A 12,790-nucleotide genomic window follows, 5' to 3' on the forward strand; every position below is an offset into this window, starting at 1 on the left:
GTTTTTTTGCTAAATGTTTTACAGAAGGGTAGCATAACACCCGAAACCATCCCGATGTATCACCCACTGTATCGTGTATTTTATTAAAGTTACCGCCTCTAGACATCCGAAGCCCGAAGATGATAAATAAAATAACATTTTGCTTAGACGATGGCATAGGAATTTCGATAATGCAATTCACGGGAATGGTGTTAATCTGTGGTCTGGTGATATTGCTTTTTGTAATAATCATTCTATTGTTGGGCTTTTTCAGCCATGTGTAAAGATAATTGAGCTGCAGCTGCTCCGGGTGCTCCAGGGCCTTAAACGTGCATGACGGAGATTTTTTGTTCATTCATCTAGGTGTTGCATGTAAACCGGCACCGAATCTGAATATTACACAAACTGGCGCACTGCTACGATGCATTATGAAATTGGTGTGTGTGTGTGTGTTTTTGTAATATAATCAGAATTGTCAATTTAAAAATAGACCAAAGAGTTCAACATTTAACTATTTACAACAATAAGCTTACAGTGTTTTACTATCTGTATACTCTTCATTTACATCCGATAATAAAACTTGAATGTAATGCTTGTTACAGACATAAACGATGTCATTTAGGGCTTTGTCTGTAGTAAGACAAATTTCACCGGTTATTTCGTATGGAGTTCGTTGCTCAAGTCAAATAGTCTCAAATGTCAATATCACAATATATAAACGGCGTAAAACTCCGTGTACATATTTGTATTTATTGAAAGTATAACTGATTTATCATTATTCGTTGTTTTGTTACTTTTCAACAACGCAAGAACACGTAAAGTATAACTTTCATTTTCCCGATGACAAGAAGCCGAATATAATAGCTATCAATGGTAATAATAACTAATTTGAAGTACTCCGTGAAGTGATTATACAGAATAATAGGCCATGTATAATAGCTTACTTCCGATGTATTAAGTGTAGGACAACCTGGTGATTTTTTGGTTACTGTCAGGATGTGCTCTAGAATTATGTTGTGTGCTGTTTCAGCTCTGTGTGTTGTAGTTAGTACAAGTCAAAGTAAGTTGAAGAAAAATATAATCCATATGATCACATGTCTACTTGCTATAAATGCTTTGTCTTATACATATTAAGATCTTTATTTCGATGATTTATCTAGTATATTTAGTCTACGAGCGCTAAAATTACATTTGTATTTTTGTAGGAACCAAAAACAAGGAGACATACAGGTTGGAGGAATTGAAGACTGAGGCTGATTATTACAAATACTCACTTTCAGAAATAAATACGGGTATGTCTTTTAATGCTTAAATAATATAATGGTAAGATATAGTTATTAAATTATCGACTATTTACGACGTCCACATTTAACATACTGATAGAGTGAGAAGCCATGAATTGCTATACACTACACTACATATGTATAATGTAATAAAAGTATTGTAGTAACATGACTTGAATATACGTAAAAAAGAAATAAGCTGGAATAAAGTAAAAAAAAAAGAAACAGAACAACCAGTTTTTCTCTATAAGCAAAGACATAAAGTGTTTTGATATTCACGTGACTGGTTGAGACAATGAAATTCAAGATACAACATACCATATAATTTGCTATATCATCTTGTAATCGTCGTGATATAACAGTTTAATCTCGTCATATGAATCGAATTACGTACAAGTATGTGAATATTTGCATGTAAATTTGATTAAAATAATTTGTCTTTAGTATTTTTCCATAAAACTATATATTAATTGCAGAATATTGGGGATCTTCATTGGATTTTATTGTCTTAATCCTATTGTTTGTGCCACTCTCGTAGACATATTACAAACGTGCTATTCTTTTTTCTATGAAACACATGTAATTTTAACGACAGTAAAAATAAAAAGATGCAATAATTATTGTAAAATTGCTTTCAATTCTACCGACATATTTATAAATCACATTTTACTTACTGTTTTCAAAACATCTCACTATCCAACTGATTTTGAAATACATGCGAAACCAATCATTTGACCACATAATGAATAGGTTGGAGAATACAAATATTCTTGTTTTCTCTCATCTAGAACTCTCCCGAAAAGTCAGGTCCATCGGATCGATTCGCTCAGGGGAACCAACAAAGACGCACAGCTGCTGTTACGTCAGGGATATTCCAGCACAATTGAGAAAGCCAGGCGCAATTACGCGAAGCGGACTGAATGACTTCTATCAAAGATATACTGAAGCATATGGAATACCAATTATATGTAAAGCATTATTGTCAAAACATACATGACAATAAAAATAACACACAAGCAAAACAGATTAAAAATTACTAATGCTCAAACAACGTAAGAATTACCTAATACGCAAACAAAACAGAGAATAAGAATGATCTAATGATCTAACAAAATTAATATATTTATACCAAGAAAGACTTTCATAATTATGTACATAAAATGTCTATACCAGTTAGGTTTGATTTTGTTATACATACCAAAAATTAAAAAACTTAAGATTTTCTTTCCAAAGTTAACATCAAAGTAAAGGCTGAAATAAATGTACATATATATGTCAATATATTTCAAAAGAACTGCAACACGGGGGAATTGCTGTAAATCTTTCAGCATCGGAGAATGTCTCAGACACTGCACTTCAACGAGCTTGTTACGTAGCAAGATTTATGTTCGCCGACAACAAGGATATTCGTTTTTCGTACTATAAACGTTTTGGTAGAGTGGCTGTAATTGGAAAATCAGAAAGAACGACAGACATTCCAGAACATAGTTGGCTCTCCGAAACTCTCAATGAGGAAATACGAGGTCTTGGGGCGACGAATTACGCACCAGTTTGTACAGGTGGTGAGGAGAATGCAGCGTGCTTTTGTGATGACCCTTACCTTTTAGAAGATATTTTTGTCCATGAAATTGCTCATGGGATACATCTTCTCGGCGCTAAGTATGCAATACCAAGTTGGGAAAGCAGATTACAGCAACAGTTTAAGCTAGCTAACAAAACTAGGTTGTGGAAAGATACATATGCTATGACATCAGCCGAGGAATATTTTGTGAGTGAAAAAAAATTTAATGAATATTGCTCTATTTTAGAGTCGTCATTAAACGTTTCATGACAAAATCAATAAAGTTTGATGTTCGACCCATTTACGCGGAATCATCTTTCATTTTTCTAATTTATTTAAAGACTTCTAATGGAAATGATTGCTAACTAACTGGTAAATTATAACACTCAAATATCATTAGAAGAAAAATAACCTAAACAAATTTTATATGTATGCTAAAAATAAAATATTAAGTCTTCATGTGTATTTTTCCTCAGGCAGAAGGGGTTCAAAGTTATTTCGGAGTAAATATTCATATTAAAAAGACTAATGGCATCCATGGTCCGATAAGTACTAGAGAAGCACTTAAATCTTACGATCAAGTTCTGTTTGAGCTAATACAAGAAGTATTCCCATGTGGAAATTCGTATCTTCGAAGATGTGAATCTAGCAGAGGTAAGATACATTGATACAATGAAATAGTATTAATCACTTTTCTTATAACATAGCGCGGAGGAAAATAGACGTATTCTCAAAATGAAAAAATAATGTGATCTGTTCGGAGGTTTCTGATCTTCTGTACTGACAAAGAAAATATATCAATATGAGTTTAGACTATACTTAAGATGGACGAAGATAAATGTCGTATTAAAAGACACAACAGCGCCTCTGCAATTGCGCAATTGTCTACATCCACGTCGACAGATTACGTCACTTCATTCAGAAATTTTTTTTCTGTAAGTGATTAATTCTGTAAGGTCCGACTATTTACAAATTCGATCTTTAGTGTAATCGTAAGTACTATCTATTTATATAGCCAAATGCGTAGGCAACATGGTAGAAATTACATGTTGTGTTAAACGGACATGCAAATGTTAATGAGGATCTCCTCTCAAGACAAAACATAATTAAACATTCTGATCCTGGGCTAGTATATATATATTTATGTTATACCTATCTCACTATCGGTGTTAAAACAGGCCAAGAAATGGACGAACATCTGAAAATGGATTGTGTAAGTCATGAGCGAATATTCAAAGACACCGATTCCACTGGAACTGAAGAAAGAATCAGCCGTAAGAACATGCAATGCTCTGGCGGTAAGTGTTTTTTTTTAATTATTTTTCTTTATTACACTTCTTTGCACAATTTCAGTATCAATATGTAAGCAAACAATCTTAGAAGAAATCAAACTCTTCACTTTTAACAATATTGAGGACACAACACGTTATGATAGTTCCCGGCTTGTAGTGGAAGTATCTACTTGACATTTCAATCATGGAACAAGACTAAACATTAATGTCTATAAACAACACAGGTCATATCTGTAATAACAAATATAATTGATAGTTCAGTCTTTGAACACTAACAGTTCCATCTTAGAGCCATTCCATACAGTTTTCATAGGGATCACTACTATAATACATCAGCGCTAGAATAATTTCGTTTTGAGGTAAGCGCTAGAAAAAAGTTATATATTAGATCAGCGCTGAAAGAATTCTTTGAACAGCGCAGGACATATGCCTACCCATGAACAGCGCAGGACATATGCCTACCAATGAACAGCGCTGTACAGTTCTGTCGTCGTTGGTACACCAGTGGAAGTATTCTCTTAGATCAGCTCTAGACAATTCAATTTTAAAACAAGGCAGGTCTGTTTAAAACTTTTCTTGACAGGCCTAGGCTAAGGCAATATTTGGTAATCTTCACAGAATAGCTAATGTGGTTTATGTTTTATTTAAGATTCATTAGAAGATGTTTCTTCAACATAAAAGTATGTTTAGACTTGAAGTAATTATAACGGACGATATATTTGGTAATTCTAATACACTTATTTTTAGTTTGTTACGACAAGCATAGAAAGTGTGTATTATGGGCGTTTCGTGGGGAATGTGCGGCAAATCCTAATTACATGCTGTATCAATGCCAACAAAGTTGTCGTGTTTGTAAACGTGGAGATGCTGCTGAAAATACAGGTACCCATAGAATATATATATATATATATATATATAAACATCTGCCTGGTTACAAAGTTATAAAAGTCTCTTCCTGCACTCTTGTGAGGCTGATCTGATCCGAAAGAAAGAATATCGTTTAGGTAGATCCTTTGATCTCAGTTTCCGCTATATAGATGACGTACAGTTGCGATCACTTCTAACCTCTCTTAAATCCTGTCAGAATCTGTCAGGAAAACTGTTCTACGACAGTAGTTAGAACAGAAATCCTGACAGATACTCCTTGATGTCAAATTTTCCATGAGGGTGTACAATTAATGACTAAAATTCAAAATTTTTCAATATAACTATCACGTGGATGGCTGTTACACATATATTTCAGAATTATTCAAACTCATATTCCAGCAGAGTGTATGAGTGGGAGCAATTTTAATTTCCATGAGGGTCTAAAATTAATGACTAAAATGCAAAATTTTTCAATATAACTATTATGTGTTGCCTGCAACACATATATTTCAGTCAAAATTCTTTAAAAATGTCATATTCTTGCAAAATGAATGACTGTGCACACTTTTGATTCCCAAAAGGATATAAAATTAATGACTGAAATGATAATTTTTTCAATATAATTATCATGTGGGTGACTGCGACACATATATTTCGGTCAAAATTCTTTAAAAATATCATTTTCTTTCAAAATGTATTAGTGTGAACAATTTTAAGTTTCATAAAGTTCTACAATTTCTGCATGAAATATTTAAAATTATCAATATAGGTACTCTGTTTAATACCGGTGTCTGGAACAAAAAAAATCAGTCCAAATTCTTTGAAATCAGGGGCGTAGCAGGTACGGCAGGCAATATTTTTTGTTGGTACTACATGTACATGCCATACATAAAAGTCAGGTAAAAAATATAAAAAAAATCAAGTTCAAACATAAAAAGGCTTCCTTCCCGTCGTACGAACGGGATTTGGGTGCTACGCCTTTTTTTCGGAATCACGTACATCATGGAGTTAAATTTAGATAAATATAAATCCTTGAGTACATGGAATTATATATATATAAATCCTTGAGTACATGTATGCAAGGATTTATATATCTATATTTAACTCCTTGATGTACCGTATGTAATTCAGTCAGAGAAGTATTCTCGACCTAGTGACTGTCAGAATCTGTCAGGAACTCTTCTACCTAGAACAGTTCTTGACAGGAGAGTGTCAGGACCCATGGCAGATTATTACAGAGCTTGTCTAAAACCCTGGTAGACCCTGACAGGGTGTGTGTCGCGGATCAGAACAGTTTCTGACAGTTAAGAACTGTTCTATGATAGCGAATCCCGACAGAATCGAATGGAGGTTGGGAGTGATGGCAACTCTATTATCTTTAAACTATCCTAATTTCGGGAATTTGATACATCGCATCTGCACCAAAGAACTTGAGATAAAGGATACTACAGACACTGTGAAGTCAGTCTCATATTTTGACCTACACTTAGAAATCGATGGTAAAGGAAAACTATTGACCAAACTGTTCATTCAGAATTGTCAACTTTCCTGTCATCTCTTCAGCACCTGCGTATGGAATGTTCATATCACAACTCATACGTTATGCCAGAGCTTGTCTCTACACAGACTTTTTGTATCGCGCTAGAATTCTAACAAATAGGATTCTGGAACAGGGTTATGTTGCTACAAGATTGAAGTCATCACTACAGAAGTTTTATGGTCGTCATCATGAACTCGTGGATCGTTATGGTGTATCCATCTGCACCGTGAAAACTGATTTATTCAACGTATCATATTTTTTCTTTCTTCTATCGTCTACCTCGGACTTGACTTTTTATGAGCAACTCGGCGGTTGTTTCTAGAAAAGCAGAGGACGCTTACGCTACCGGTGCACCTGGTCCATGCTCCCAGTTTCTAGTGAAGTCCGAGTTGCTCATTTGCTTTTGTTACTTTGTATGTGTGATTTTAATTACTTTATGTTCTTTGTTGTTTATATCTGTTTTCCATGTCTGGTCTTTGTCCCTTGATAACATTCTTTTGATTACCGCTATAACCTTGTGGTTCCATTGATTATTCTTTGTAATGTTCCATGTTTCTAGAGAGGTTTTATTCTAGTTGGTACTAATTGTTTTATATATTATATGTTATATGATATAAACTGGTGTTCAGAGAAAAGCATAGGATTAACTTAATCCACTTTGACCATGCAACCAGTTTTTAGTGAGGTCAAAGTTACTTATTTTCTCATAAGTATTTAATTTTTGCATGTTTGTTATGTCTTTACTTCCGTTTTAGTTGCATATATTCTCAGAAGTCTGAACTTTTGGTTTTCCTTTACCTTTGTTCCATTATATTTATCCTTCTACATTGGATAAAGTTCTTTTAACCGTCGTTTAAAATACCTGTGAAAATTAGAGAACATCAACTACGGCCATCAATATAATGAACACTAGACCATGGACAAAGTTAAAGTAAGTTATGATTTTCAAGAGACAGAGGAAACAAAGTAAGACTTGTTTGAACTAAAATTACGTTTTGGGCTAGCTAGATAATGATAATAAAAAGCAAGACCATAATTTAAACACTTAAATAAACAAACCAACACACAAGAAATGAATAAGATACAAAGTATAAAATATTTTAGTACATTGTAGAATGTAAGGATTTAGACGAACAATGTAAAAACTGGGCAGATGATGGAGAATGCCAACATAATCCAGACTATATGTTGTTAAATTGTCCAATCAGTTGTGATACATGTCGTACAATTCAAGGTTTGTTGATTTCTTCAAATATAGGGACCATTTTAATGAATTGGTCTTCCACAGATTTATTATAATGCATTACTTTTCTGATAAACCTTTTCTTATAAACATATTTCGAGCAATAAGTCCTTTTCATACTTCAATTTTTAAACATATTATGATTTATACAATACTAGAGATTACTAAAAAAGTGTACACAGAATAATTCCTAATTTGACTTAATTTTTAATATAATTGAACCAAACTAAATAATACTAACATGTACTATTTACGTTTCCCATTCCAACAAATTCGAACATAATAAAAAATGTGCCAGCCACTGTCATACTATGCACTACTTATTAAAGTGATATCATAAAACACAACATAACACCTTGTTGATTTTCCAAGGTCAACATTTATAGGATTGATATGAATGGTGCAATTTTGATTCAATATTATCTACCATTTGTAATTCAATATAACTTTGCAAGAAAAATCTAATAATTTTTGTCGTGTTTAAGGATTGACTGTATAATGCAAAACTTGTTTCAGAGGAAAACAAAACAGCAGAAAACTACATAAACAGTACAGAAACGGCTGTTTCGGAAGAGCGACACGATGATATTGAAAACTGGACCGACAACAATAAATTAAAAGTTAAAACCGAAACAACGCCACTGCCAACAACAGAAACTTCTAACTTAAATACAGGTTCGTTCACTGTAAAAATAATGATTGTAATAACCATGCAAAGTCAAAATTTAACCGCTCATTAAAGATTTGACGGAACTCGCCGTAAACGAACGTAACTCAACGAAAGTGGCCTTAACAGAACCTTATGCGACAGACCGTGAAGGACGGGGGAAATTATTTATAATTAGTGCAGATGAAAATCGTGGAACCATTCATATCTATTTCACAGTTCATAGCTTTTAAGAGATCAACAATATTAAATGTCATATTTTGTGCAGTTCTTCCGATAAGCAGATAAATGCGACAGCAGGGGCGGTTCCAGTAATTAAAAATAGAGATGGTGGACGGAAGAAAAAGCGGGACACAAGGCTGTAAATAGCTTGTTTTGTCCTAATTATGCATCAAGTTAGCAAACTTTTCCAATAATAAAGGGTTTCCAAACCCCGGACTCCTTTCGGAGCCACTGCGAAATTAAATGCAAAATGCATATTTTAAGTCACAGATATTTAGTTACAGTCTGGAATTAGTCATTTATCAACCTGAATGCCATTCGAATTCATATAGGCTTGTGTGCTTTTCATATACGCAATTTATTTAAACTTCAAAGCTTTGGATAAGTGTCATATTTTGAAAGATTTTGTAGTTAATTAATTCTATTGCATGGAATAAAGCAAATTTTTTATCAAGCACGGGATATTTTACCCCTTCCGATGACCTCACGTGGATCTGGGATTTCCCCACTTTATCTTTACTTTTTGTATTTCAAACGGTTTTCCCACTGTCTTGGAAGTACGTCTACGGAAGAACCGCGAAATAATATTAAGGCCACACCATTGCCTTTATAATGTTTAAATGGTGTATAGCTTATGCAAATATTTTGCAAAAAAGTAACAATTCACAGTTTAGAAATTCAAAATTAATTAGTTATATTTTGATTAATTCCTTTTTTTGTTATTTGTTTATCTGATCATATAGTTATCAAATCTTTTTTCAATACAGAAAAAAACGGAATACAAAAACAAAACTCAAAATAAACAAAGCAAAACCCAAACAAAAAAAGCAAAAAACAAACAAACAAACAAACAAAAACAAAAAGAAATATGTCTTTATTGATACTTGTTTGTGTAAAAAGTGAACCACAAATTACCCCCTGGGTTAGAATATTTTTTAGATCCATTGAAGAAGTTTTTTTTGGAAAAATCCTTTTTACGTCCCAAGAGATCGGAGTGTATTATACCAATTATTGAGTTTATATCCGCATCATCAAGGCGTCAATTTCATAAGGGTATAATAGGTTAGTATATATCAGCATTATAAATCCAACGTATCTCGACATACTAGTAGTTATCAATTATTATATTTCAACATAAGTTTAAACATGCATAGTTTATAATTTAGTTTCCTAGGAAAGTTGTTTGATTTACAATCTTATGAATATTTATAATATCCAGGTTGTACAGATTTGAATGCAGGCTGTAATATTTGGGCATCAGGTGGGGAATGTGAAAAGAATCCAGGGTTCATGTTGAAAGACTGTAAATTAAGTTGTGATGCATGTGAAATCAATACTGCCGGTATGTTAAATGGTAGCCATGCATATTTAGAATTCTATCCATTCAGACATTTCAGTTGACAGCCTTTCACATGTAATTAGTATTTCTATTTTTATTTTATGTCGGCTACTTATAAACTCACATTGAGTATATGTTATGAAAACAAACAATGGAACAGTCGTCCAAGTAAGCAGTACTCCATCGGAGGATCGTGCTAAATGTGATTCATGGTTGGAAAGCCTACATATTTTCATTTTTGATATTTTGTTTTAAATGTTATAGTAAACAGAAATTAAGATGAGACTTTTCATATAACCCCTGTTCATAGGAGATATTAAGTAAAAAGAATGCACATTGGAATTAAAATTATGGGAGATAACTTTGTATATGACACTAACCAAAATAGAAACTATTGGATTTTCAATGTGAATTATCTCCTAAGAGCAGACAGATTGGCATGAATGTTAGTACATTTCATCATATAGACCCACAAAAACAACTGAATAACAAAAATAAAAATGTGCAGCCCCTTTTAAAGTTGATCACATAAAACAGAATATGCATGACTCTTACAAAGACTGTTACTTAAATGTTGTCTGTATTAATGAAAAATGTGCCTAACGAAAATGTAAAGCAAAACTACCCGAAACTTTCAAAAGCAATGATCAGCATTTTACATATTACCTTCTTTATTTTTAGAAAACACGGAATGCCGGGACAACAACAAGAGTTGCAGATTTTGGTCCATTATCGGAGAATGCAGAAAGAACCCGGGGTATATGCTTAAATATTGTCAACGAAGTTGTAAGATCTGTTAAAAAAGTTTTTAAAATATTTTTTTTTAAATTTTAAAATGTTTTCTTACTTCATATCGCTGATAAAAAATCAGTCAGTTTTATTCCGATATGTTGTATTATTATTATGTTGTACCAGTCGCAAGAAGTGGAGAAATTATTAGTAAATGTAATAGTTTTAAAAAAAGTTTTCCACAAAGCAATTGACATTGAAATGATGATGAATCAGTGTTTTATTTGTTGATACTATATACCACTACATCATAGTAAATAATAAAATTTAGCAGTTTAATTGTTTTGCTTTGTCGCCCACTATATGTTGTTGTTCCTGTTACAAATTACATTGCTGTTCATTATTAGTGTGATAATAAAGTATTTGCTGGACAATTTATTATTACTCGGATAAAAACCAAAGCCAAAATTTATAAGTTAAAGAGGTCCTCTCATTCATAATGAAGAGTAAACAAATCAAAAAGCAATTTTTTAAAGACGCTCTTTGAACATGACTTGTGTTTATAAGCTCTGCACGATTTTTTCATATACTGCATTTTACTACGCTTACTATACAAGTTACTTAAAATATAAAACATCATCTTTTACCACAATACAGTTTGTATAATTGGCTTAGATACAGGACTTTAAACAAACATGAGCATTTTGTAAATCCAGTTTCACACTTTCACAGTTGTATATATCTATTTTTTTTTATGAGCGATTCTTCTGTTCTCAAACTAAGTTTAATATTTTGTCCTAGATTGAGTAATTTGCCATTGAACTCGTACATTTTCAATTTTATTGTCCCCCTCCTAAAACGAAGGATTATTATAGTTACTTACTTTGCTATCACTTTTCCGTTTTGGAAACATTTATTTCGGATTTTATGTAACAGACTTGTGACTTGTGCTTTAGATGATAGAGTCAATTTAGTAAATGTCTAAGGCGAGCAATTTGAATTTAAGTCTGCGCTTGTAGCCTTTTTTCGTATTTTGTCAATAACATGAATGGTTAGTACACCTATCTTGTACTAAGAAGTCGTCCTTAACCGTTCCGAAGATGATTTTCTTTTAAGGGAATAAGTGTCATGTATTGAAAAATATAACAATATCAGAAAGAAATATTCATTTAGTTTTGTTACTTTGTATGTATGATTTTAGTTACTTTGTGTTCTTTGTTGTGTGTGTCTGTTTTCCGTGTCTGGTCCCTGCGTTCTTTTGGTTACCGCTGTGGCCTTGGTTCCCATGGTTACTCTTTAAAAGCAAATTATTGGAGAAGACCTTCTACTCTTAAACTTGTAAAATTGTTGTCTGTTCATAATATAAGAGAATTGAAGAATCTTCGTAAATATTTGTGTCTTGCTGAAAAACTTAGAATTAATGTATAATTGTTATCAATGAACTCTACCTATTCTCTGCCGTGTATCCTGCATTTAGTATATTTACAAAATTGGTAGTATACATGTGTTTGATCATTTCACTTATGGTTTATATATTTGTGTTAACTGCATTCTATGAGCTGTATCTGTTTACTAATAAAGTCTTGTTATTATTATTATTATTGTTAATTTGCATTTCCAATTTTAAAATTTGAAAAAATTTCCACATTGCCATTTACTTAACTGTAAAGTTAATTTTCTTTATCTTGCAAAACCTCATCGATACCTTTTTGAATCTTACCGGTGTGTGAATATTCTATTTTGAATCAGTTGGTGTTGTGATGTTTCTGTTTACGTCTGCAAATTAGACCAATGGATTACAGAGTCACTATACTTGAGCTATTTTTAATAGCTCCAAGTTGCTCATTTATCTTTGTTACTTTGAATGTATGATTTTAGTTACTTTATGTTCTTTGTTGTGTATGTCTGTTTTCCATGTCTGGTCTTTGTCCCTGGATTACATTCTTTTGATTACCACTATAACCTTGGTTCCCTTTATTACTCTTTAACGCCAGGAAGAAAGGTTTATGTAACCCCCGGTGGGAGTTCTTATTGCTAGTGTTTTAGTTTTTTGCGTGCCATCTTGTTT

The 12,790-nt window shown here is 32.7% G+C and overlaps 1 protein-coding gene across 1 annotated transcript; it reads left to right on the plus strand.

The window, feature by feature from the left end:
- The first annotated feature begins 938 nt into the window (after positions 1-938).
- LOC148623928 (uncharacterized) lies at positions 939-12,317 on the plus strand. The gene is made up of 11 exons (XM_088566239.1): positions 939-1,039; positions 1,185-1,271; positions 2,051-2,230; positions 2,591-3,030; positions 3,300-3,477; positions 4,002-4,121; positions 4,863-4,997; positions 7,637-7,756; positions 8,282-8,440; positions 9,874-9,996; positions 10,675-12,317. The coding sequence occupies exons 1-11, from the start codon at positions 976-978 to the stop codon at positions 10,791-10,793; spliced, it is 1,725 nt and encodes a 574-aa protein (XP_088422365.1). The 5' UTR covers positions 939-975; the 3' UTR covers positions 10,794-12,317.
- Positions 12,318-12,790: the final 473 nt, after the last annotated feature.

The sequence above is a fragment of the Perna viridis genome, chromosome 2 (assembly GCF_037379345.1).
Source record: "Perna viridis isolate PV_CMFRI_1.1 ecotype Kerala chromosome 2, ASM3737934v1, whole genome shotgun sequence".
Lineage (NCBI taxonomy): Eukaryota > Metazoa > Mollusca > Bivalvia > Mytilida > Mytilidae > Perna > Perna viridis.